This window comes from Dendrobium catenatum, unplaced genomic scaffold (assembly GCF_001605985.2).
Source record: "Dendrobium catenatum unplaced genomic scaffold, ASM160598v2 fragScaff_scaffold_253, whole genome shotgun sequence".
Classification (NCBI taxonomy): Eukaryota; Viridiplantae; Streptophyta; class Magnoliopsida; order Asparagales; family Orchidaceae; genus Dendrobium; species Dendrobium catenatum.
The window spans coordinates 371393-399209 of NW_021318715.1; the positions used below are offsets into that span (position 1 = coordinate 371393).

At 37.6% G+C, this 27817-nt stretch overlaps 1 protein-coding gene across 8 annotated transcripts in view; it reads right to left on the bottom strand.

The window, feature by feature from the left end:
• Positions 1 to 6962: 6962 nt before the first annotated feature.
• LOC110099743 (protein arv1 homolog) overlaps positions 6963 to 27817 on the bottom strand; it is a 50790-nt gene continuing 29935 nt past the window's right edge. The window contains exons 4-12 of one of the 8 annotated variants that reach the window (XR_003700175.1): positions 11120 to 11165; positions 10950 to 11032; positions 10743 to 10837; positions 10106 to 10172; positions 9729 to 9804; positions 9443 to 9549; positions 9254 to 9343; positions 7415 to 7490; positions 6963 to 7291 (exon numbers count right to left, since the gene is read on the bottom strand). Coding sequence is in view for 1 of the 8 variants with exons in the window: in XM_020826994.2 (XP_020682653.1) it covers positions 9452 to 9549; positions 9729 to 9804; positions 10106 to 10172; positions 10743 to 10837; positions 10950 to 11032; positions 11120 to 11165 (465 nt within the window). In the remaining 7 variants the exon portion in view is untranslated. Of the gene's footprint in view, positions 9344 to 9442; positions 9550 to 9728; positions 9805 to 10105; positions 10173 to 10742; positions 10838 to 10949; positions 11033 to 11119; positions 11166 to 27817 lie in introns of all 8 variants that reach the window. The other 7 variants (XR_003700176.1, XR_002303485.2, XR_003700174.1 and 4 more) reach the window with 7 other exon arrangements.

Here is a 27817-nt window from a genome sequence, read left to right on the forward strand (position 1 = left end):
TAACGGCTGAGGACAGAGCCACCAAAAAAATTACTCCCTGATGGGCTATAACAGTGTGGGCCATGAAAAAAGGCTTGGGCCGGTGTCTGCCGAAACTCGCGGAGACGGTCTCTTCGTGGGGTCCACTACGGCCCATCGTACGACCGCATTGGGCTGTCCTCGCGGGGAGAGAGGGAAGCTGTTTTGAGTTTGCGAGTTTCGGCCTTTGAGCTATCTGGGTGGCCTGCTCGCACGTGTGGTTTCTGCTCACGAACCCGCGCTGGGCGCGCCACGTGGGAAATTAATCCGGGCATGTGACATATCTCGATGTTTGTTCACTGGATTAGTTTTTGGGGCGGTTGGCGCGTATTTAATCACACGGGTCGCAACAGGGTGTGAATGCGTTATTTAATGGCGAATAAATTTGCGTGTGACGAAGTTGATTTTTAGCGAATTTTTTTAAAGGACAAAAATATATCATTTTTTAAACTGGGAATTAGAGAATCTCTAAGTTTTGAGAATATTATATTCAGTTTCAGATATTTGGTAACCAAAAGGCTGATCTCAAAAATAATAAAAAAATCAGGCTATTTTTTTAGATTTTTTGTGTCGTGAAGGTTTATTTTGATAATTTATGTCATTATTTTATGTTTTATATATTATTTTGCGTGAAGGCTGTCATGATGAACATATCAAAATATCTTAGCATAAAATTTTTATAAATAATTATTCTATCAAAGCAAATAATCAAACGATTAATTCTATTGAATTGGATGATTTATCAATAAGACATAATTATCATCCCTAAATAAAAATTAGTAGAATTTTTCTTTATGCCAATCCTAAACTCATTAGAATTTACAAGTGTTGCGTTATTGTTCAAACATGCTTATCATTTTTATTAGTGGATAATAATAATAATGTTATTTACATTTTACATAATGACTCGAAAGTTAGTATGTGTGACTTTTGTTTCGTTTGGGACGGCTTTATTACTGTTTCTGCATCGATTTGTTAAAAAATTAAAATTTTGTTATTAAAAAACTGTTTGGAGAAGTTGTAAGAAAGTCATCCAAATCGAGTCCATTTGTAATATTTTTCTTACTATTTTTTAGTATAAAAATTTTTATATTAAAAATTTATTTTAAAAGATAATAGAAAAACTATTCCACATGAATGAGCCTTACTTTCCCTTCATAATAAGAACATAAGCCTTCATTTTAAGTACCACTTGATATTTAATTTTTCATAAATTCAACTGTATTACGTTATTTCTTGACTTATACTAATCATAATATTTACAAAATCATCATAAAATTTGCTTACTTGAGAGCAGAGAGAAAGCAAAACCATGTTGTAGAGGAAGGGACATCAAGGATGGATTCTCTCTCCACTTTTATTTATTTATTTATTTTTTATTTTGTAGTTAGCAATCAGAATTAATTTATGTTGCTTTACCCAAAAAACTCTTTGGAATAACGAGGAGAGAGATGCTTCTATCTTTTTTTTTTCTTTGTTTTTGGTTGGAATCCTTTTACATTTGCCACCTACCTATTTTAGCCTTCATACATTTTAAAAATTCTTATTTGAAAATAATTTTTTTTTCTAATTGTTATAAAAAAGTAACAAAAAATAATTGCCAAACAGAAATTGTGGTTGCGAACGAAATAAAGCAGTAAGAATGCTGTCCCAAACGAAGCCTTAATCTCTAAAAGTGCCTAAGTTAATGACATTAGTAATTTCGTACCTATTTTTATATTTTAATAAATTTAGCGATAAAGGCTGGTTGTTGTTGTAGGGATATTTATCATCTCAAAATCATTATGGTTGAAATTATATATGGTACATAGATTGGATTTATCAACAAGAGATAAATTTAAGATATACTAACTTTTTTATTATTATAAATGGTAATCTTGAAGTTTCTCTTGCTTGCACCATTTGTATTAAGGAAAGATGCCCTCTTTCTTTGTTTTTTTCTTTTTTGTTTTGGATTATTTGGCAACTTCACTTGACAATCTTATTTCTTGATCTATTCTTGTTTTTTAAGGATGTTAGATGATGACCTTAAGTCATCTCATGATAAATATTCAATGGAATTTTTTGGTTGAATTTTTCTCATTAATATCTCATTGCAAAATAATACTACTCTAAATGCTATAATTTCATGCTCAAATTGGAATATCAAATATCATTCATCTTTATTGTCATCTACATGATCCCAATTCATATTGTTATATCACTCCAATGGAAGATAAGATTAGGGAGAGTTGTTGTAGATGGTTTGATCACATAAAACAGTGGCCTCTCGATGATCCTGATTGGAGAGTAGATGTATTATATTTGACTTATGTTAAGAAATGCAGAGACAGACTTAAAAAGATTTGGTTAGAAAATCTTAGAAATGACATTTTTTTTATTAGATTTAAATGAGAATTTAACAAAATGGATAAAAAAAATCATATAGCTGACCCCACATAGTGGGACAAAGGCTTGATATTATTGTTGTTGTACTCGATGGTGATGCTATTTCATGAAAAAATAAATTAAATCATATTTTTAAATATTTTAGCTTTATATGGATCTCTAACAATTTTCTTGTATAGTAATTTTTTTATTGGGATTTGGAATATATTGGAAATTCTTGATTGCTTCTTTGATTCTAATTTATTAGAGATAATTTTGGTTGCATTTTTTTGTTTTGATTTAGCCTTTTAGTCTGTTTTCTTGCTAAATTCTTCATTTTTCTATATTATTTTTGGCTTTAGAAAATAATAAATAGCTAGTCAGATTGTGTGTTATTATCTCTTAATAATACATTTTAATATAGCCTGAAATATTGTTTGGCTTTGGTTGGCCTCCTCTTAATTTTAGAATCTTAATAATACATTTTAAGATATTTAACAACTAAATTAACAAACACCTAAGAAAATATTTATTAAAAAAATTTATGGCGATAAAAAGAGAAAGATTGTTGAGTATTCTATGTTGAATCTAATTTATGTTTGCCTTTGTTTTTTCCTTGCAAGATATTTCAATTGGATTGTAAGACAATAATTAAAACAATTTTGGATAATTATTACTTATAAAATTAAAAAATACATATCTTCTTAACAAAATTTGTCTTATGACCATTTAAAAATATTTTATTTTATTAGAAAATTCAGCTTAAGATATCTTAAATTTATCTTTTCCTTGTGCTCAATTGTTTGGAGTGAAAAGAATAAAAGGGAAGTTTTCCTTATAATTACGATTTAATTATTTTCCTAAAATGAGTGAAAATGAGAGAAAATAAAATTATTTATCAAATCTTAATTAAAAATTTAATGAATAATTTTTTATCTTAAAATTTTAAAAAATTTAAACAAAATTTTTTTTTTTTAAACTCCCAATAATGTATAAAATTTTTTTAAAAAAATTAAACAAATTTCTTTCTTTTTTTTTTAAAAACTCCCAATAGTGTATAAGAACTATAAGATTAAAAAAAAGTGAGACATCCCAAAGAAAAAATAAAGGCCTTATCAATTAATGGTACTTTGCTAATAATATTGTAGTACATATATTCATAATGGTTATTTACCAAAGCTTAAGGCATGGTCCACTCTTTGGGACACCTCAACCATCCCCTTAAACTCTCCTCATAAATACTCAATGAAATGGAAAGCTTTGTCTACATTAACTTTTGTTTTGCATAAGTTAATGATATTAATTTTTCATCATAAATGTTAAAGAAATGGTCCCATAGCCATCACAAGGCACACAAGCTCCTTTAGATTGTCTAAGTACATTTTTAGCTAACCAATATTGCTTCAATGTGTGGATTAATAGGATTATAACTAAGTTAGCTCAAACAATTAATGAATGAAAACTACTACTTTTTATCAAATCTAGCTTAACAAAATGGAAGCCATTTCATGAATGTCCCAATGATGTCCACTAGGAGAAATTATTCTGTGTGGACGCCGGACGTAGCTCTACGTCCGGATGCTACGCTACTGAGCGGTACCGAGACGCGGTATAATAAAAGGGTGACATTGTGCATTTTGATTGGTCTACGAACGGTGTTCGACATCTACATAAAATAATTTTTTGTCCACCATTTGATGTCATTTGAAATAGGTTTTTAGTTATTTTTGTGATAAAAATAGTCAACAAAAAATAATTTTGATTTTGATGATGACTTTTATTTATTTTATTTATTATTTCCGTCAAAATATTTATTTTTGAAAAAAAAGAATTATACTTCAAACAATACCTTTTAATTGTAAAAATTAAAAAATTAATGAATCTTAGGGACCAAGCTAGCTATGTTTGGTTATTATATATATATATATATATATATATTATTGTAAGATGATTAGATATATAAAAATAAATATTTATGAATCTTAATCAAGGAACAAAAACAAGACTGGCATGATAATAAATAAAGTGAATAATAAAAAAAAATTCTTTCTAATTGTAAAATCAAATAAAATGTTATTTCCCTAATTGAAAAAAGTAAGTAATTGTTAGCAATGATCAAATTTAAATTTTATGAAATAAGAAATAATTTAAGCTCATTTGAATAATTACTAAAACAAAATAACACAAATTTCAAGTTCAATTCAAATTCGAATATACTCGAAATCGAATTGATTTGAGCCTTGAGCTGATTTCAAGTCAAGTAACTATTAGACTCGAGCTGAAACAATATCAACCAGAAGTCGAATGATTCTCGTTGTTTATAGAGTTAATCCATATCTATTCATAAAAATTCAACCAAAATTTCAATAGATAATTATAACAGGTCAATATAGGTTTCGTTTGGGATGAGTTTTTTATTATTTTTTTAAACAGAGTTTTAATGCAAAAATTTAAATTTTTGTAAACTCTGTATTAAGAAGTCCCAAACGAAGTCATAGTCTTGAGCGGATTTTGATAGACCCTATCAATTCTAAACTATAATTTTAATGGTATTTTTGGTGATTTGTTTGCTCAACTATTCAAACTATATTCATAAAAGGACCTGAACCTAAAAAAAAAATAAAAAAAAATAAATAAATAAATAAAAAGGACATGAACCTAAAACTATATTATGTACTTTTCAGGCTTCAATGGTTTGAACTTTTTGGTATGTGACTGTTTTTTTTATGTCGGTTGGTGAATGCTTTTCTAGGGTTTGAATTAAAGTGCAAGATTTGGTACAAATATGAGGGCGTGGAGAGCTAATTCAATGCTCCTTTTTTAGTGGTCCTCTTTCTTGAATTTTTTTCCCACTTTGAACCAAAATCATAATAATTTTCTTCTTTTGTAAGAACAACAAAAAGTTCAAATTTATATGAAGTGAAAATTATATATATATATATATATATATATTCACATTTTCAAATTATAGTGAGTTATTAGGGCAATTTTTTAAACTAAGTACCGTTTAAAATTTAATTAAGCGATTAACCAACGAAAAAAAAAATTTTAAACTCGCCAAAGTCGCCCGTTTAACGGGCGACTTACTTCCTTTATAAGTCAACCGTTATTTCTTGAAGTAACTGAATTATGTAAGTGTAGTAAGTCGCCCGTTGAACGGGCGACTTACTCTTGTTAATAAAAAAAAAAACGCCGCAGTCATCGATCGATCGCCTAATATCTCAAAAAAAATATAAATCTACATTTGTCCAAAAGAATCCTAGCAAAAATTAACTTCTTTCCACAAATCAAAAAATTTCTCAAGCTTATCCTAAATAAAATACCACTTTGCACACACAAAACCTAAATCTAAGCACTAAAGGAATCCTAAACTTCTAAAATAAGTCATTCAAATGAAAAAAACCACTAAAGGAAAGAAATTTAACACAAAAAAAGCAAAAAAAAACTCCAAAAACGAACTTACCTCGCGGATTCGCCCGGATTTGCCGAGAGACGCCGATGGTGTTTGCAGAAACGAGCTTTTTAGGGTAAGAAAAGGAGTTTGCGCGGCTGATATAAGTGAAGAGTAAGTCGCCCGTTTAACGGGCGACTTACTTAAAATATAAGTCGCCCGTTGAACGGGCGACTTTGGCGAGTTTAAATTTTTTTTTTTCCGTTGGTTAATCGCTTAATTATAATTAATATAATGCTTAGTTTAAAAAATTGCCCGAGTTATTATTGCATTATAAGGTGATTGGGTTTGTTTAGTTATAAAGGGGATCCCATTGCACACTCATTTTAGTAGGTTTTATGTCCCTATCTTTAGTTAATATCTTAAATGCAAGTTAGTTTAACCATTCAAAATTATTATGGAACATTTATTTTGTCTCATTAGGAGCACTATCATAGGCTTTTTTTGACTCATGAGGATAATAATAACAACATCAAGTCTTTATCCGATTACGTGGGGTCAATTGTATGAATATTTTTTCTCCATTATGTTCTATTAAGAGTAAAATTCTCCTTTAAATCAAATTTTTTTTAAAAAAATATTTCTAATACTTTCTAACCGAGCCTTTTTAGGTCGATCTCCACCTTTCTTAACATAAGTACTATGATCTAATATATCTAATCTCCTAACTGGATTATTGGAAGACCTACGTTTTATGTGACCAAACCATCTAAGACGACTCTCTATAATCTTATATGCCATTAGAGCTACTCTAACCTTTTCACGTATATGCTCATTTTCACTTTCATCCACATAAGCATTCTTATCTCTGCAACACAACTTAATTTTATGCTTCTCTTTTAATGACCAATATTCTAAACCATAACATAGATATAATGACTACAAACAAAATTTATTTGTTTTAGCTTATCATAATGATGTTATTCAGCTACATCTTCATAAAAATACAAGTAATTATACAGTGCAATACATCTTTCAAATAAAATAGAAAAAAAAGTATCATGAAATTCTGATTTTTTAATACAACCAAGCAAATATTTTTTGCTTAGGAAAATCAATTGCACAGGTTTATTCCTTTAATGTAAGGTTGGTAAGGGAAAAAAATTATTACAAAAGATGATCAAAATAAATAAAAATAAATAATTTTATTTTCAAATAAATATAAAACAAAAATAATTTATATTACATATATATCATCAACAACAACAACAAGCCCTGATCCTACTATGTGAAGTTGACTACATGAATCTTTTTTCTCCACTATTATATATTTCACAAAGCAAATTTTATGAAAGACATCAAAATTGAAAATCAAAATAAAATTTAGAACACAGTGGAGAAAATGAGCTCCAATCTCACAATTTGAGATTTGTTTATGATGTGTTTTCCTGAGATAGAAAATCAATTATGAGAGTTCACGAAGATTTTGCAATGCTCCCTCCATCAATGGCAAATCTATCAACCGTTGCCACAATGTTTAGCTTTATTTTTATGTTATTCAGGCAAAATATTTGATGGCGTCAAATCTATGTCATGAACATATGTGAATTTGAGCAGAAAGTTACTAGGAATATTCACCTTTGTCTTAGTTGTCTTGACCACCACAAGTCAACCCATCAAGTCCCTTCCAACATAAGCGGGCAGCTTAGGATTTCTGTCCTAAAAACTCCCATATGAGCTTCTTCTCCCATTGGAAAACATTTAACATAACATAGATTTAGTTCTGAATCTTCAATCCCCAATTTTCTCACTAAAGACTGAGCCCATATGAGCATGTAGAACTTCAATGACAATATAATTACTTGTTGTTTAAAGGATTTGTTCAGGATAGTTTATCCCCACACATTCGAGAAATTATTCTGTGCGGACATAAGACCGTTCGGAGGCAAATCAGAGCGCGTCATGTCATCTGGTACACAGCCACGGTACACAACAAAAGGGTGATGTGGCGTGCTCTGATTCTCCTACGAACGACGTCGAGTGTCCGCACAAAATAAATGTTTCACACCCTTTGCTATTCTTACCTAAAAAAGGAATGGTACTTCGCATTAATATGCGGATAGTCGTGCCATCAACAAGATAATAATCAAGATTAAATTGCTCATACCGTGACTTGATAGATGTTATCTATATTATCTGATACGGTATATACTAAAATTGATTTAAGAAGCAAGTATTATAAAATCTACATGAGTAAAGGAGATGAATGAAAAAATAACTTCAAAATGAAGAATAATTTATTCGAGTAGCTCGTGATGCCATTTGGCCTAATCAACACTCCTAGTATATTCATATGAGTGATAAATCACATCTTGCACATCTTTATTAAGAGAATTTTAGTTGCATAATTTTAATGACATTATTATTTTTCATTAAACTAGGTATGATACCCAAAAAAGAAATATTCTGACTTCAATAATCTTAGGATTTTTTATTTCCTATGAAAACATCTTTACAGACACCGAGAACACATAGACATTCAAGAATACCTATTTACAATTTTAATGGACTAGACACCTTCCATTAAGGTTCATATGTGAATTTAGCCCTATCATGACTTCAATCACCCAATATCTCAAAAAGGGTGAAATTTGTTTGGCAATTGGCATAGGCAGCTTCTAATGCTTTTTTCAAAATTGAGGAGTTTATGATGCATTCATTAAGTGTTAAAGTTACCATATTTCAACAAGATGTTTGAGGTAACCTACAATCCCTCTTGAGTTAGCATTAAAGTTTCCTCATGTGAGAGGGTTAACTAATCATTTTCTTCGATGAGAAATTAAATGATGTGCATCGACATTATTATTATATGACCATGAGTTTCAAGATTTCATAAAATTTGATGGATGGGATACTTTATGGGAAGAAGTAACACAATTTTGCAATATTGTTAAAATTGAAGTTCAAAATATAAGAATTATATTTAAATCTCGGCAACGGTCAATACGGAGAAGTGAAAAAATAACAAACTAAAATTATTATAATGTAGATTTATTTAACAGAGTTATTGATATGCATCTCTAAGAACTGAATAATCAATTCTCTGAAGCTAGCAGGAGTTGCTTCTTTGTATGGCCCCAATAACATTGAAGAAACACTGGATACATTCTTATGATCACTCCTTAGCTCCAATTCCTTAATTCCTTACTTTCATAGTTATACTTATCAAGCAATTTTTTTTGCATGTTAGTTTCAAGGCTCACAAAATTATAACATTACAGTTTTTGTACCTAGTAAATAAGGCCATTATAAGCTTTGCAGATCATTCTAAGAAAGAAAATTGTTCATGACCAAATCAACAAATGCCAAGAAATTGAGTGACAGAAAAATGCTTTTAAATTCGTCCGAAAGGTGAAGATGAAATAGAACTTTGTCTCCAATGTTATAATTGTATTAAATTTATGGCAACCAACTTACCAGTTACGTATCTATCAAGGCTGTCATAACCATAGAGCTCATGTCCTCAGCTAAATTTGCAGAGCAGTAAACTTGAGCTTGATCACAGCGCTGAGACATAACGAGGCAAGTATTTTGAAGCAATGTCATAGAAAATGAATTAAAAAAAAAAATACGGAATACAAATGGAAGGAAAAATAAACCGAGTACCAAAAAGAACTACAGAAGATTGAGCAGCCAGTGTGAAGCTAAAAATTTGGCACTATGGGCACATAAGCACAATACAGTGCATGCAGAGGTCCTCAATTGCGTTAATACTGTGAAACAAAATTTGGAAACAGGATTTCAGCTCCATGAACATAAGACTATCTGTTGACGGAGGTTTAATAATGGGATATAGTAATTTTTTAAGATTCCATAAAGGATATGACAGCGTAATGGAGATTCTAGACAAATGCATTTAACAATTCAGAATCCATAAGAACCGAGCTCAAACCTCTTAAAGCTACCGTGTTCGATGTTAGAACAAAGACATCCACAATGAAGATAGAAGCAAAAGGAAAATCCCAGACCTGCACTAGGAAGAGATGAGACAAACTCAAGAGGCGATGATTGATAGCTTCTGAAATATGAGGAATGACCAAATGTTATCTTCTCGAGTAAATAACAACAACATCATCATCATCAAGCTTTTATCATACTATGTGGGATCAACTATATAAATTATTTTCTCCATTGTGTCTTGCTAAGAGCCAAATTATGATTTGAATCTAATAAAGAAATTAAATTTCTAATACTTTCTAATCAAGTCTTTTTAGGTCTACCTCTACCATTCTCGAGTTAAGTAATACTTAAATAAAGGATTGCATGTACCATCATGGCTAAGAAGAACATCTTAAAGTAGCTTGAAACAAGGACAGCCAACAAGATTTCTCTGTACCTAATAAAATATAAAAATAAAAAAATGAATCACTTCGATGACAAAAATAAGCTTACTCATAGTAATTTATGAGTGAAAATTTAAACAAATACCAGAAATAATGTAAGCCAACACGCCATTTAATTGCTAAAGAGATATCCATGTCCCCCTCCCTCCCCATCAGCATGTACAAGTTTGGCGGGCAAAGCTACCATACTTGCACATAGTTAAATGACTTTTAATTTTCCTTGAAAGAAAGTCGATTTTTGGATGAAATAGTTAAGGATGCAATTATAAAAGAAAAGAAGTACAAACTAGGTTGCAGATGGGGCATGCATAAAGAAGTGAAGAAACAGAGTAAAGTGGGAAACGGGATTAATGTTACAATGCAAGTGGTTGCGTACATATAAAAATTAGGAGTTACTTCAATAAGAGTTTGCTTAACTAAATCACCACAAAGGTCGCCAACATAAATGAAAGGCAATCACAAACACCATAGCCAGCCAAAATAGTAGGTCATGATGGTAACAGTAACATCCGCAACTTCAGAGTCATAGAAAAAACTTTTTATGCTAAAAACTACAGCTATACCTGCATATATGATAATTCAATCTGAGTAGAACCCTAATACCAATCCACAAAACAGTTACAAAGATAAGATTTCCAATTAGAACGTTCAGAAACACCTGCAATGTTGAACAGCGCAACAGAATATCCAGATTAAATATAAGATGTCGCTAATTCATGGGGGAATAAACATACAAGAAGAAGAACCTTCTTCATTTCATTAAACGATACCTTTAAGCATGTCCAGGTGAACTCCAAACTGCTCCTTGATGAGTCCCGACTACCTTTACTTCGAATTAAAAGTGACACTCTGTCTTTACTTGTTAAGCTGTCTCAATTCAAATGAGAGGCATTGTATACAAAGTTTTATATTACACTTCAGAGCTAGATTGAAAGGATACATGCATCTAAAATAAAGTTCATTAGACCTGATTTCAAGGATATACCCTACAATAGAAAATTAGGACAACTGAGCATAAGAAGGAATTCATGTGCTACAATCGAACATTAAAGAAAACAACTGTTAAGATAAATTGAATAAATATAGGGAAGAAAATTAGAGTATTGAAACCAGTATGCTTGAGATTTAGAGGGAAAAAAAGGATGGCGCAGTTGAAGTAACTATGAGCCATATATGGCCTACAAATCCATGAAAGCACAGACAAAACATCACGAACAAGTAGTATGAAACAATATGCCCATTGACGCTTCAGAGGGGATCCAGCAGTGAGCCAGTGACGTCATTGTAAAGATGACAAAAATGGGCCATCATGGATGCTCGGTCAATGGTAGAGAAGTGTTTAGCACTAAACATGTAAGTTGTAAATTCTGCCTACCTAAGATGGTTTATAATTGCTACGTTCTACGCCCGGTCAAAGCCTCATTTTCTTTTTTTTTTTTGTGATCTCTACTCAATGCATCATTTAAGTTCTATTAAAAACCCCATATCTAAGACGTATGGTGTCAAAGATAATGTCAAAAAATTTGAAGAATAAATATTTGATACCAAAATTTAAGAACAAAGAAGATATTTAATATTGCTACCTATGAAGAATCGGACATGTAAGTCATATAATGAAGATATAGGAAAGAATAATGCTACATAGAATTAGAAAAATTACATCAATTTTTAAAAACCAATTTGGCTTCATACAAGAAATATCAATTATCAAAAATTATTGTTATGTTAAGACAATTTAAAGAAATAAATAGAGAGCAACAAAAAAAGAGATTATCAAATATTTTCTATTAATCTTGAGAAAGTATGAAGGAGCACAAAAATAATTGATTCAATATGCGTTGAGGGAAGATAAATTTTTGTCTATATAGGGGCCCTTATTTATGATAACCATGATGCACCAACACTTCTCTTTAAAGAGCTATGCAGTATCAGACATGTATCGAACATGACACGACACACCAAAGACATGTACTAAAAATAAATTGGTCACATGTATTTGGCACGCGTGTCTAAATATTTTATGAATTTTTTTTTAAAATACAATTTATTGTATCTCAAATTTTTATTTAATTAAAAAAATAAATTTTATATTTCCTATCCAAAGCTCCAAATCAATCGTCCGCACTAAATACCAAGTTCCCTGAATATTCCCATTTTCATCTCTCTGGTAGGGTACATTTAGGATTTCACAATAATGTTCAATGTCATTTTAATATCAACATCCAATGTTGTCACAACATCAGTATTTCAAAATCATCTCAACATCAAAGTCTGATGTTGTATTGAAATTGATGCTCGAAACCAACAATTTCTACACACAGTCACACCCCTGTGCTTTCTCGGCATCTCATCTTTGTCCAATATCAGCTTAACATCGACAGTTAATGTCATCTCGAAATTGATGACAGACATCATCTTGGCATCAATGCCCATGCCCATTACACAACAATGATGACAGACAACCGAAAGCATTGTCATCTCCCCTCTTAATGCCTAACACAACATCGACGTCTGACTCTCAGCATTCTAATATTAAATATTTTAAACATAAATTCTTGTTAAATTACTTAATATTTCTCAATTATTCTTCATATTTTACTTATTCTATTTTTATATTTAAATATAAAAATTATAATATAATATCCAACCAATGTCTGTGTCTTATATTTTCAATAATTGATGTATCCCATGTCCATGTCTTGTGGTGTCCATGTCACCTAGGTAAATATATCAGCTTGTTTTGAGCTAAAACATGGGGAATGAGAATCTTGTTTAATAACACCAAAGCTTGAATGAAGTGGCTTTCAACCTTAACATTTTTTATTCTTGCATGAGATATGCGATTATTAGAAATTTAGATGGCAACATAATCATCATAATTTTAAATCATAAGTTGAACCATTGAAAAATCAAATTCTCTTAAGTGAGTCTAAACACAAATAATTTCACATATAGTGTCATGACTTTGAAACTAGTCCAACAGCAGATAAGGATACCATTATTTATTTCTTACTCTTCTATGAGACCAAGTTACAAATATGTAATAATCAAATATGAATTTTCTATCATCAACTGATCCAACATAATCAAAACAAGAAAATGCTTCCACATTAAGGTGCTTATTCTTATTCAACAATAGTTCATTCCTTTTTTACTTGATATATCTAGGAATATGCAGACAACTTTATTATTTTTTTAGAGTATGAATGGTTGGTTAGCAGCTCCGAAAACAAGACCTAACATGGTGATGGTAAGATATATCAACTTTTCAAACTACCTATGATAATGAGAGGCATACTAAAAAATTTTCCCTTTATTAGCAATATTATGAGTTTCAATGGGAGTGTCAGCAGTATTGAAATATAAAATCCAATTTCCTCAAAGCTAGTGGTATATTTTCTTTAAAACAACAAAGCCCCTTTCTTATAAGCAAATTCTATTACTAAAAAGTATTTGTAACGATCTAGATCTTCGGTCATAAAATACTTTTGGCGATAGTGGCGATAGTGTTTTGCTTTTGTAACCCTTTTGATCGCTCCCTAAATCTAAATTGTCTTGTTAAAAAGCCAAATGAAATGTCTGAAGAAAGTTGTGTACTTTTGTTTACTTCTACAAAGGCCAACCTCAAGAAAAACTTCATAAAATTTATCAATCCAAACCCTAAGTCTTCATTTTAGATATAGATAGCCTTGTGAAGATTAAATACTTTGATCTCCCCCTAAACTATATACCCGGGTAGTTGCTCCATAAAAACAACTTAAGCTGGATTAACATAAAGAAAGGCATTACTTACATCCTTATGTAGCGAAAGCAAATCTTGACTGATGGCAATAGAAAAAAGAATCAATATAGACTTTAGTGGAGGGTTGTATTAGATAGTCGATAGTCAGTGTAAAACTTGTCGAATATTAATGACATGAATCCTTTAAGAAATTGTGCTAATGCTAGGGCGTCCCCTGGAAGCGACGCGCTGTATGGCCTGAATACAGTAACAAGTGTATAAGGACCGCTGCACTGGCGCCCGGGTGCAGTGTTAAATAGGCAAGGGTTCCCACATCAAGAACGAATGTGGGCAAAGAAGCTAGTCAATGATATTAAAAAATATGAAACTAAAATTAGGATAGGAACTTGAAATATAGGTTCCCTTACAGGAAAATTAATGAAATTAATAGATATTATGTTTCATAGGAAGCTAAATATTTTGTGCATTCAGAAAACTAAATGGGTTGGATAAAAGGCTAAAGAAATTGATAGTTTAGAATTTAAACTTTGGTATTCGGGTAAGAGTCATACAAGAAATGTTGTAAATGTTATTATATATAATAATTTGAAGGATAATGTTATAAAAATTAATAGGATTGGAGATAGAATTATAGCTTTAAATATTGTTGTTGATGCTAAAATTGTTAATATTATAAATGCTTATGCTCCTCAAGTAGGTTTGGAGTCCTAAATTAAATTTTTGGAATGACTTAGAAAAATTAATACACCTTGGAGAATCTTCCAAGGGATCTCGTCATTCGCCGACCTCTCCAAAAGAAGAGACTAACTTCGATCGTAGCCCACTGGTCGAATAAATCTCCTTGCCTAATCAAGAACCGGAGATTCAGTGGCGTCGCCGCTCAGAGATCCGAGTACTGGAATGAGAAAATGAAGAAAAAGAATACATAAAAGAAGGGGAGGAATATATCAAAGGGGAAGAAAATATAGAAGAAAATATTGATGAATTTATGGAAGAAAACCTGGAGGAAGAAATGGAAGATATCATGAACCTCGAAGTCGTCTATATGGTAAGACATTCACATGCTATTGATGATGTCTACCATGAGGATGGCAGAGATGATGGAGATTGACAGCCACAACCCAGGCAAGTACACCAATGCGAGACTGGTTCGGTCACTGGCGAAGGTGATCGCTCTCCAAGAGAACAAGAAATAGAAGACGTTGAGGAGAATCCCTTTGATGACCAAGACACCACACTCGCTGACATGAGAAAACATATGAGACGACAAATGAGGGATAAAGATAGGGAGATTTCTCAACTAAATGAAAAGATGACTGAGATGATGACCCAAATGACAACAATGATGCAGAGAATTGCTGTCGATGGCGTCATGCCTAATCCTCCAGCTGATCCTCCGAATCATCGAATATCTCAAGTCTCAGGAGTACGAGGCACTCCTGAGCACGTTCATGAGGCTCAGAATATAACTCGCCAGCCTACTCAAAACATTGCCAGCATCTCCGAGCCTGTAACGACTGCACAGCTCGAAGGGATAATTATAGAGAAGATCAAGGCTATTATAACCATTGATCAAGCAGAAAATTAGATCACAAAGGTTGCTTGTACCCTACTGAATACGATCAAGTGCCATACCCAAAAGGATATTCGGTCCCAAAATTTCATACCTTCAATGGCACTAACAATCCCCGACAGCACCTAGCGCAGTTCAAGGCCTCCTGAGAGAATACGAGGAGAAATGATGCTCTACTCTTCCGGCAATTCGTTAACAGTTTGATAGCAACAGCATTCAAATGGTATGTCGAGTTGCCAAATGACTATGTAAAAACTTTTGAAGAATTAGAAGTCATATTTGTGAAGAGATTCGCCAGTGCGACCGAGAAGATTACAATCGACGACCTCGCTTTAGATAAACGGATCAAAATACATAACTCGTTGGTGTAATCTAAGTATGAAATGTGAGCAACAATTTGAAGAAGAACATGCAGTGCAATTATTAATGGGCAACATTGATGACAAGATGCAACCCTTCTTATGCATGGCTACAATCACCATATTTCAAGACATGCTGGATAGAGTGGCTAAATTTGAAAAGCTAAACTTGTCAAGATTAGAGGGCCACTCTAATAAGCCCAAGAAGCCCAAGACCTTAGAGACAAGAAAAGGAGAAACTTACTTTGCATCTTCTCTCAGACCGAATAGGGGAAACAAGTGATTTATGATGTAGATAAAAGCAAGCAACTAATGCAGTATCAAGAAAAACCTAAACAAATCGACAACACTAACCCTCAACCGAAGCTTATACTCGGGGGCAATGATAAGCCACGAACTTAACAGGTTGATGGAGAACGCCCGAGGCAAACAACAGGAACTGGTGATAGAACATTCCCATCTCGACAACACCAGTAACTCCCGTCCATAGAGGAAAAGGAAGCATCCTCTAAATCCTGTATGATGGTATCGCCAATGGATTACAGTGTGCAGGAGGATCTGTATTTTCTAGAAGATGATGAATTAAAGCCTGATATGACTTCGCAAATGAAACAGGTGAATTTGGGCAATAATTCTGAATCAATGGACGAATCTCTAGATGAGGCAATAATCGTTTCTGAAGACAACGCACCGTTAGATGAGTCTGAACAAGAGGAAATTGCCCAAGTGCAATTGAGGAGTGGTAAAACACTACCATCTCCACTAAAGAAAGGGATTCCTGATAAATACAAAGGGAATGAGATTGTCGTCAATGAAAATATTATTCCCAAGGACTCTAGAAAAAAGGAGGCTTCAGCTAAAGGGATAGATTATAATATTCTATCCCATCTGAGAAAAATCCCAGCACAGCTTAGCATATACGACGCTCTGGTGATGTCCAAAGATCTTCGAGAGACCCTGATTAAAGCTCTCAAGAACCCTGAAAGATATGAGGCGTATTTTGCTGAGCCTAATTTGACTTAAGTTTTGCAAGCTCGGAATGAGCCAATCATTATTTTTGCAGAGGATGACATGATGCTTGGAACGGCAGACCATAACCGCCCTTTATATGTTACTGCAGAAAGTGACGGGATAATAATCAGTCAAATTCTGATTGATCCTGGGTACTCTATCAACCTTATGAGCTTGAAAGCACTAAGATCACTTTGTCTCGATTACAACACCTTAGGCAAGACAAATTGATAGTGCACGACTTCAATGAGAAGGGGCAAAAGACCCTTGGATCATTTATGCTTCCTCTAGTGTTTGGGAAACTCCATATCGAGGCAAAATTCCATGTGATTGACGCAGACACCTCATTTAAGGCGCTTCTAGGTCGCCCGTGGTTGCACGATTATGACATTGTCCCATCAATACTACATTAATGTATAAAGGGGCAGGCCTTGACAGATTTTTTCGCTGCGCGTCCTATCCCGGCAGACTCCCCACTTAATGATGATCCGCCTGATGAATAAATCATGCAGGTTGAGGAAAAAGAGAAATTACCATTCTGGGAGATGTACTTCGACGGGGCATCGTCGATAAGACCTGCCCGACCTCCGAATCTTGCTGGGCCCAAGCTGGTATCGGCCTAGTTTTCATAGCACCTGAAGGAGGCATAATGAGATTTTTGTTCAGTCTAACTGAACTCCGAACCAACAATGAAGCTGAGTATGAAGCTTTAATTGTGGGACTAGAGATCGCAATCGATGTCAAAATCCAAAATCTCCGAATTTTTGGCGACTCTCAACTTGTAATAAATCAAGTCCTGGGGGTTTACAAGATTTGCAAGCTTGAGTTGGGCCATTACCACCGGCGAACCCTTGAGCTCCTGAAACAAGTGTCAAATGTTGAAATAGCTCAAGTTCCTTGAGGGAAGAATGGCAAAGCTAATTGTTTGGCCAAATTGGCCAAAGAAATGGCAAGTACTAATGAGGAAAAGACTATATTCATCGGATTTTACAACCGTCGAATCCTGGAGCCTACTCTATTACAATTCCCGAGAGCAGAAGTACCTGATTCAGATCAGCAAGAAATACTTCCAGTTGATCCTCAATCTCTCAATCAGATCATTATGAAAAATTATCCGGAAGAATATCATATGGCCAAGAGATGTAAAGCTAGTCAAGCTTCAGAATCACGGTGGCATTGTTTACATATTGAAGTCGAAAATAATTGGAGGCAACCATTCATTGACTACTTCAAAGAAAATAAGCTCACAACAGAAAAATCTATGGCCGCACAAGTTCGAAAAAGAGCACTATGATATGTATTTGTCAATGACACGTTGTATCAACGGACTTTTGACCAGATGTGGCTAAGGTGCCTAGGGACCAAGGAAGCTGACAAAGTAGTGACAGAAGTCCACGAAGGACTTTGTGGTGCACATCAGTCAGGTCTTAAAATGGCTGCTAAAATCAAGATGATGGATTACTATAGGCCAACAATGGTGACAGATTGCATTGACCATGTTAAAAGGTGCCACGAGTGTCAGATTCACGGTGATGTTATCCACCAGCCGCCAAATCCACTGCACCCAACAGTAGTATCCTGGCCGTTCGAATACTAGGGCACAGATATAATTGGTCCGATAGATTCACCATCGTCAGCAGGACATCGTTTTGTTCTGGCAGCAACAGACTATTTTTTTAAATAGGCGGCAGCGACTCCCTTCAAAGAAGTCACGTCTGAGCACGTAATTAACTTCTTTACCAACAACATCGTCTGTAGATTCGATGTACCGCGCTGCGTGATTTCAGACAATGGCACAGCATTCAAGAGCATTAAAATATATAAATTTCAGACAACGAAACAAAATTGATTGGCGATATTCATCGATATACAATCCAAGAGCCAATGGCTTGGCAGAGGCCTTTAACAAGATGCTGGTGAAACTGTTAAAGAAGATCCTCACCAAAACTAAAAGAGAGTGGCACATTAAAATGGTGGAAGTACTATGGGCGTATAATACTATTTACAAGACACCGACTAAAGCCACTCCCTACTCACTAGTGTTTGGGGTTGAAGTCGTATTGCCACTAGAAATCGAGCTGTCATCACTTTGTGTAGCTATCCAGTACGATCTAACTCAGGAGCAAAATGCTCAAATGAGAACGGAAGAACTCGATGTGCTCGATGAAGTCAGACTACAAGCTCAACGGAATTTAGAGATTTATCGGGCGAGGATGACGAAATCATTTGATCGAATGGTACGTCATCGAGCATTTCAAAAAGGGAAATTGATAATGAAGTTGAGAAAGCCAATCATCCCACATCGAAAATTTGGTGGAAAATTCATGTCTAATTGGGAAGGCTCATTCGTCATTAAGAAGGTATATCTAGGAGGAGCTTATCAATTGATTGACCTGGATGGTCAAAGGCCTATACCACCAATTAACGGTCGATACCTGAACAAGTATCATGCATAGAGATAAATATATGTGTAAAATGTGTACTTTGCATGTACATACAAGTATATGTATGATAAATATTTCGAAATTCTCTTGTAATACAAGAATGCATTTCGGAAAAAAAATGGGGTCATTTTTATATATTTAGCAAGGTCGACATCGCGCGGCATGCCGAGATCCCCGAATAAATATTTAAGACTCTGAAATGTCAATTTTGCAAAAAAAGAGTCATTTTTATATATTTATCTAAGTCGACATCATGAGGCATGCCAAGATCACCGAATAAATATTTAAGACTCTGAAATGTCAATTTTACAAAGAAAAATGGGATTATTTTTATATATTTATCCGGGTCGACATCGCGCGACATGTCGAGATCCCTGAATAAATATTTAAGACTTTGAACTGTCAATTTTGCAAAAAAAAGGTCATTTTTATATATTTATCCGGCTCGACATCGTACGACATGCCGAGATCCCCGAATAAATATTTAAGACCCTGAAATATCAATTTTGCAAAAATAAATAACTAAATAAATAAAAACTTGGGACATTTTAAATATTTATTCGAGTTTACATCGCGCTGCATGCCGAGATCCCCAAATAAATATTTAAACATTTAAAATTTAAATCTACTTCATCTTGAAATTCTTCCTACGATGTAGGGGGCATTTTAAATATTTATTCGGGTCGACATCGCATTGCATACAGAGATCCCCGAATAAATATTTAAAATTTTTATAAATATACTTCATCTTGAAATTCTTTATGCGAGGCGGGGGGCATTTAAATATTTATTCAAGTCGACATCGCGCCGCGTTTCGAGATTCTTGAATAAATATTTAAAAACAAGTACAAACATCCTTTTAAATCAGGATGCGACAACTTTAATTTTAAATCAGGATGCGACTGAAGTCCGATGCACCTCTCCTTCTAGTGTACCAAGATTTCAAAAGTCAAAAAAATAAATTTTTGTGAATATATACTAACAAATTGAGCCGAAAAAGCTTGAAGCCTTTCAACAGCCTGAACCTTAAGGTTCGAATGGGTGCAAAGGGCCGAATCCAACACGCCTAAATATGGCTGAATTGCTGGCAGCTCTGTCTATTCAACACGCCATAAGAAAGGCCGTAGTAGCGGAACCCCACTTCGTCAACCCGTTAGTAAGGACTATAGAAAGAACGAAGGTTAATTTGACTCGACGAGTCCTAGTAATCGTAGTCCACAAGACTCTCCTAATTGACTGGAGAATCAAAATTTCAGTGGAAGAGAGGAGTCCCGAGCACCTACCAAATATGAGTAGATTCCAAGTATTCAACCACAAAGGATGACTTCAAATCTACAAACTTCAGTAGATTAAGTATCAGGGAGCACATTTCTCACAGCTCAAGTTTGAAGTCTAAATGAGAGTAAAAGGTCGTATCCAACACGTCCAAATATGGCCGGATCGCTGGCAGTTCTGTCTACTCAACACGCCAAAAGAAAGGCAGCAGTAGAAGGACCCCATTTCAGCAACTAGAGGATAAAGAGCTACTAAATCCTAGCTCTCCTAATCTGATGAACTCAAATAACTCAGAGTAAAAGTCTCCTCAAGTAGTTAGGGATAAAGATGCTACCCACATTTGGTACTATCAACTGAATCCAAAACACCTACAAATCTTTCGTCAAGTTCGCCGCACAAAGCATAGGGTAGGAGTAGCCAAAATTTTCGAAATTTGAGCCAAATCTAACGGCTACTGATTTTAAGTAGTGGCTGAAGCGACACTGCTCACAACTACCCTCAAAGGCTGGAGGCATTTTAAATATTTATTTGGGTCGACATCGCGCCGCGTGCCAAGATCACTAAATAAATATTTTAAATTCCCAGTGATACCAACACAAGTCTAAAACTCAAGCTCAGTGTACAACTCTAGCACAGAGTTCAGTACAGCTCACAGGTAAAAAAAAAAAAGAGAAGAAAAAAAATGTCATATACTGAAGATGCTACAAGAGTATGCCTCCAGTACCTCCTGCTGCAAAGATCTATGGCGCTGCTCCTCCCTTCTAGTAAGACAATCTCGTCGGCCATGTCACTCCTGTACGTGAAGCGCCCGGCACACCACATGTCTGATGTCCCTCCAGAGGTCCAGCACACAGGCTGTCGGACTGTCTATCTCCTGCGCCATGTCAGAAGAACTTTGACGGTGTCTTCTCAGAGCCTCCACACTGCGGCCCAGCCGATTCTGAGCATCATCAGCCCTCACTCTGCAACTGACAACCACCCCCTCTACATGTAGAAGTGTAACCGTGGACCGAGTGATCGAGAGGGAGCTCAGTTGCCAGATGTAAGACTTTGCCTCGTGACACACCGCCTCCAAAACAGTTAACTCAGTGGTGCTCACCCCATACTTGACAAGTAGGCTAAGGAGTTGGTTAGTTGTATAAGAAAAGTCGTGCCATGATTCTGGAGACATTGGGTCAATGCTGGAGACTAACTTTCTCAGAAGCTACACCAAGTGACTGCACATCTCAGTCGTCATGGAGGTTGGGGGTAGAGGAACGGGACAGAGAATCTTAGAAGTATAGTCAGCCGCCTCAGGCACTATACAAAGAATCAAAAGCAATCAATATGATGTCAGATAATATTATAATGCATCAAAATGAACAAACTTAAGACAAACGCGTACCTGTTGAGGGGCTCGCAGAGTCGGCAGAGTAGCCAACAGAAATAGAAAGGGCCGCAGCGTTAGTCTGAGGGCACTAAGGAAAGAAAGAAAACCCCATAGGTACCAAGTCTAAGGCCACTAGTGTGTACGACGGTGCCTCAAGAAACTCAGAAGAAAGCCTGCACCGGCCTCTGAAGACTCCCCATGACAGAAAGACCCATAAGGGTACACTGGAAAAGAGAAGTCGTCCGGAGGGTCCAACGTACTGTAGCCGATAAAGTCTGATCTTCTCTGTCTCTGTGAGCTCTCACCAGAGTCTCCAAATAAAGTGCGAACGTCTACAGACATCCGAGAAGACGAAGTACGCTGGGAGCTGGCACGTTAACGCGAAGGCCTGACAGTCTCGGCACGAGGTGGCTCAGGTGTCACATCTGAAGCTCTGGGAGGAGAAGGAACTACAACCCCACCAGTAATATGGACCTTAGTATATGTCCCTATATCAAGAACAAATTAAACAATCAATATTCAATAAAATTAATAACTGACAAAAAAAAGGGTGGGTAAAAAATACCTCTCAAAAGTAGCATCTGAAAAACCCCTGCAAGACCTATGTCAGCTCGACGACCAAAGCTCCCGTACCCGAGACTCGTACCTCCTAGCGCCGTGCTCCAAAGCAGGGCCGAAAGACAGTCGTACCCACGATAGTCTGGTGTAACGGACTCCTGTCTGAGCAGACGACTGAGCTAAAAGAAAGCTGGAACCCGTCCTCAGCCTCAGTAAGTGCATCCAAGTCACAGCTGCAATGTAAAAATGAGTCTCTCGCGGAACTGTCCCCATGTGTCGTACATCTGTAACCCCTTAGAGGAGTACCCGCCCGTCGTAGGCTATAGCCTGTGAAAACTCAAACTGTCTGGCCATCCTGTTGGGCTGGTAGCCCTCCAACGTCACAAAGACACCCTGACGGTGACACAACCATTCTGGACGCATGTTGATGAAGTACTCAACAACCGTCAAACTCTGACTACGGAACAGTTGTGCACGTCTACCTCTGTGATCAACTATGTCAACTAGAACTATACCCCTCTAGTGGGGTGGCAAGCTAACTGTGTCTGGCTGGCGTACTAAGGAAAATCGGTCTGAGACTGATTGCGGAGCAAAGAAGAATAGTCTAATCCTCTCTGACTCTAAAGTAGAGGATGTCTGGTACAACTGCAGAACTGTAGGGTACCCTCTCTGTAATAAGTAGGCTGGAGTCTCCAAACAAGAAAAAGCATCCTGGACGTGTAAGTGAACCCAGGCGTACAAGTACTGTCACAGTAGAACTGAATCTCGTACCGTAAGAGAGTCAGCCATAGAAATGGTCCGTAGGAGGACCCCGTATACTCTGGCAAGGACAGCAGGAGTTAAAGTAAGTCTCTGTCCCACTGACAACTGACTGGTTGCTAAGAGAATGCTGCACCTCAGAGACCCCGTCTAAAGTGGAAGTACAAAAGTGCTGAGCCAAAGTGTCAATAATCCCGCCAAAAGAAGCTGCTCGTCAACATCTGCTAATACAGGAGAAGCATAACTGGCTGAAGAAGAAGGCTCGGCGGTCTCCTCAGACAGCAGAGTCCCGCGCTGCAAGTCATAGCCAAAAGGGTCGTGTAGTGACGCTGTAGTAGGAGACAGGTACCTCTCCTGGAGGAAGCTACTAACCCAAACACCTACAGGCATAGTGGCCTGGGAACGCATCTGCAAACCTCGTGCCGACCGAAAAATCTGACAGTAGTGCTGAATAAGCCTGGGTTAAACATCTGATAGTAACAGTCTGCCTCTCCTGTCACCATCTGCTGACGGAACTCACTGAAATAACTGCTCATCCGGAGGTACACATTTCTCAAAACTGTGTCCAAAAACTTATAGCTCGGAGACCGTCTGTAGGTCTAAAAGAGTGACTGTAAGCTCCTCTGCTCCAACCCAACAAGTACTACGACCGGTGTCCCAAAACTCAACTAAAACCCGGGCACAAGAAGTGGGAAGACGCCCGTAGTCAAACAGCGAGACATACACTTCCTCATAGATCACAGCCACTCGGAGAGTCTCCCTATGTGCCTGAAGTACATAGCGAGCCTAGTACACATAGCCGCTGACGGGGTTCTGAATCTGTCCAATTGCTGAGTCCCTCGGCCACTCTAGAGGGGGTGACGACTGTACCTGACGGTGGCTAAGTAGGCTCGACTGCCCAACTGGCTCGAGTGTGTCTGCTGCTGGCACTAGAACAACACAGGTACCCCAACAAACTTATGCCAAAGAACTCTCCAACGGGTGGTACTCCCCGTACTGCAATCTGAGACTAGTGACCCACCGCTCTGGGTTCTCAAGGCAATAGAACCCTCAGGAAGCTCTGGGAGTAAGGGAAAGCGAGCAAAGAAGTCGTGAAAAATGTCCCTCCCTCGCAGCATGTCCTGGTGCTGCTCTAGTCTGTCTCAAACATTAACACTGCCTTGTGGGTCCTGTCTGTCAATGGCCTCCCAGATGACATCCTCATTAGGCTCGCCCGTCATCTAGGACGATGCCATGAGGAGGCCATTGACAGACAGGACCCACAGGGCAGTGTTGATGTTCGAGACAGACTAGAGCAGCACCAGGACATGCTGCGAGGGCAGGACATTTTTCACGATTTCTTTGCTCGCTTTCCCTTACTCCCAGAGCTTCCTGAGGGTTCTATTGCCTTGAGAACCCAGAGCGGTGGGTCACCAGTCTCAGATTGCAGTACGGGGAGTACCACCCGTTGGAGAGTTCTTTGGCATAGGTTGGTTGGGGTACCTGTGTTGTTCTAGTGCCAGCAGCAGACACACTCGAGCCAGTTGGGCAATCGAGCCTACTTAGCCACCGTCAGGTACAGTCGTCACCCCCTCTAGAGTGGCCGAGGGACTCAGTAGTTGGACAGATTCAGAGTCCCGTCAGCGGCTATGTTTACTGGGCTCGCTAAGTACTTCAGGCACATAGGGAGACTCTCCGAGCGGCTGGGATCTACGAGGCAGTGTACGTCTCGCTGTTCGACTACGGGCGTCTTCCCACTTCTTGGGCCCGGGGTCTAGTTGAGTTTTGGGACACCGGTCTTAGTACTTGCTGGGTTGGAGCAGAGGAGCTTACAGTCACTCTTTCAGACTTACAGACGGTCTCCGGGCTACAAGTTTTTGGACACAATTTTGAGGAGTGTGTATCTCCGGATGAGCAGTTATTTCAGTGAGTTTCGTCAACAGATGGTGACAGGAGAGGCAGACTGTTACTACTAGATGTTTAACCCAGGCTTCTTCAGCACTACTGTCAGACTTTCCGGTCGGCACGAGGTTTGCAGATGCGCTCCCGGGCCACCATGCCTGTAGGTGTTTGGGTTAGTAGCTTCCTCCAGGAGAGGTACCTGTCTCCTACTACAACGTCACTACACGACTCTTTTGGCTATGGCTTGCAGCGCAGCGCGGGACTCCGCTGTCTGAGGAGACCGCCGAGCCTTCTTCTTCAGCCAATTACGCTTCTCCTGGAATAACAGATGTTGACGAGCAGCTTCTGTTGGTGGGATTTTTGGTACTTAGGCTCAGCACTTTTGTACTTCCACTCTGGACGGGGTCTCTGAGGTGCAGCGTTCTCTTAGCAGCCAGTCAGTTGTTAGTGGGACAGAGACTTACTTTAGCTCCTGCTGTCCTTGCCAGAGTATACGGGGTCTTCCTACGGACCATTTCTGTGGCTGACTCTCTTGCGGTACGAGATTCAGTTCTACCGTGACAGTACTTGTACGTCTGGGTTCACTTACACGTCCAGGGTGCTTTTTCTTGTTTGGAGACTCCAGCCTACTTTTTACAGAGAGGGTACCCTACAGTTCTACAGCTGTACCAGACATCCTCTACTTTAGAAATCAGAGAGGATTAGACTATTCTTTTTTGCTCCGCAATCAGTCTCAGACCGATTTTCCTTAGTACGCCAGCCAGACACAGTTTGCCACCCCACCAGAGGGGTACAGTTCTAGTTGACGGAGTTGATCACAGATGTAAACGTACACTGCTGCTCCGTAGTCAGAGTTTGGCGGTTGCTGAGTACTTCATCAGCATGCGCCCAGGGTGGTTGTGCCACCATCAGGGTGGCTTTGTGACGTTAGAGGGCTACCAACCCAACAGGGTGGCCAGGCAGTTTGGGTTTTCACAGGCTACAGCCTACGACGAGCGGGTACTCCTCCCAGGGGTCATAGATGTACGATACATGGGGACGGTTCAGCCAGAGACTCATTTTTACGTTAAAGCTGTGACTTGGGCGCACTTACTGAGGCTAGTGACAGGTTCCAGCTTTCTTTTAGCTCAGTAGTATGCTCAGACAGGAGTCAGTTACGCTACACTGTCGTGGGTACGACTATCTTTTGGACCTACTTTAGAGCACGATGTTATGAGGTACGAGTATCGGGTACGGGAGCTTGGGTCGTCGAGGGGACATAAGTCCCGCAGGGGTTTTTCATATGCTATTTTTGAGAGAGGTACTTTTTCACCAGCCCTTTTTAAGTCAGTTATTAATTTGATTGAATATTGATTGCTTAATTTGTTCTTGATATAGGGACAAATACTAAGGCCCATACAACTGGTGGGGTCGTAGTTCCTTCTCCTCCCAGAGCTTCAGATGTGACACTTGAGCCACCTTGTGTCGAGACTGTAAGGCCTTCGCGCAGACGTGCCGGCTCCCAGCATACTTCGTCTTCTCGGATGTATGTAGACGTTCGCACTTTACTTGGAGACTCCAGTGAGAGCTCACAAAGACCGAGAAGATCAGACTTTACCGGCTACAATATGCTGGACCCTCCGGACGACTTCTCTTTTACGGTTTACCCTTACGGGTCTTTCTATCCTGGGGAGTCTTCAGTGGCCGGTGTATGCTTTCTTTCTGAGTTTCTTGAGGCACCGTCGTACACACCAGTGGCCTTAGACTTGGTACCTGCAGAGTTTTCTTTCTTTCCTGAGTGCCACCAGACTAACGCTGCGGGCCCTTCTTCTGTTCCTACTAGCTACTCCGTTGTCTCTGCGAGCCCCTCAATAGGTACGCGTTTGTTTTAAGTTTGTTCATTTTAATGCATTATAATATTATCTGACATCATATTCATTGCTTGTGATTTTTCGTGTAGTGCCTGAAGGGACTGACTATACTTCGAAGAATCTATGCCCTGTTCCTCTACCTCCGACCTCCATGACCACTAAGATGTGCAGTCACTTGGTATAACTTTTGAAGAAGTTAGTCTTCAGCATTGACCCAAGGTCTTCAGAATCTTGACACGACTTTTCTTCTACCGCCAACTCCTTAACCTACTTGCCAAGTATGTGGTGAGCAACACTGAGTTACTTTTTTGGGAGGCGCTGTGTCGCGAGGAAGAGTCTTGCATCTGGCAACTGAGCTCTCTCTCGATCACCCGGTCTACGGTTACACTTCCACATTTAAAGGGGGTGGTTGTCAGTTGCAGAGCAAGGGCTGATAACGCTCACGATCGACTGGGCTGCAGTGCGGAGGATTTGAGAAGACACCGTCAGAGTTATTCTGACATGGCTCAAGAGATAGACGGTCTGACAGCCCGTGTACAGGACCTCTGGAGGGACATCAGGCATGCGGTGTCTCGGGTAGACCTGTCAATATTGGACCCGACCCAAAAACCCGATCCGAACCCGACCCGGAATTTTCGGGTTTGGGTTGACCCGAACCCGAAGCGGGTCGGGTTCGGGTCCGGAAAATCGACCCGTTTGCAAAAACGGGTCGGGTTCGGGTTGACCCGACGGGTTGCCGGGTCAACCCGAAAACCCGTTTATTTTAAAAAAAAAATCAAATTCTCTCCCTGCCAGTTCGCTGCCCCGGCGCTGCCCG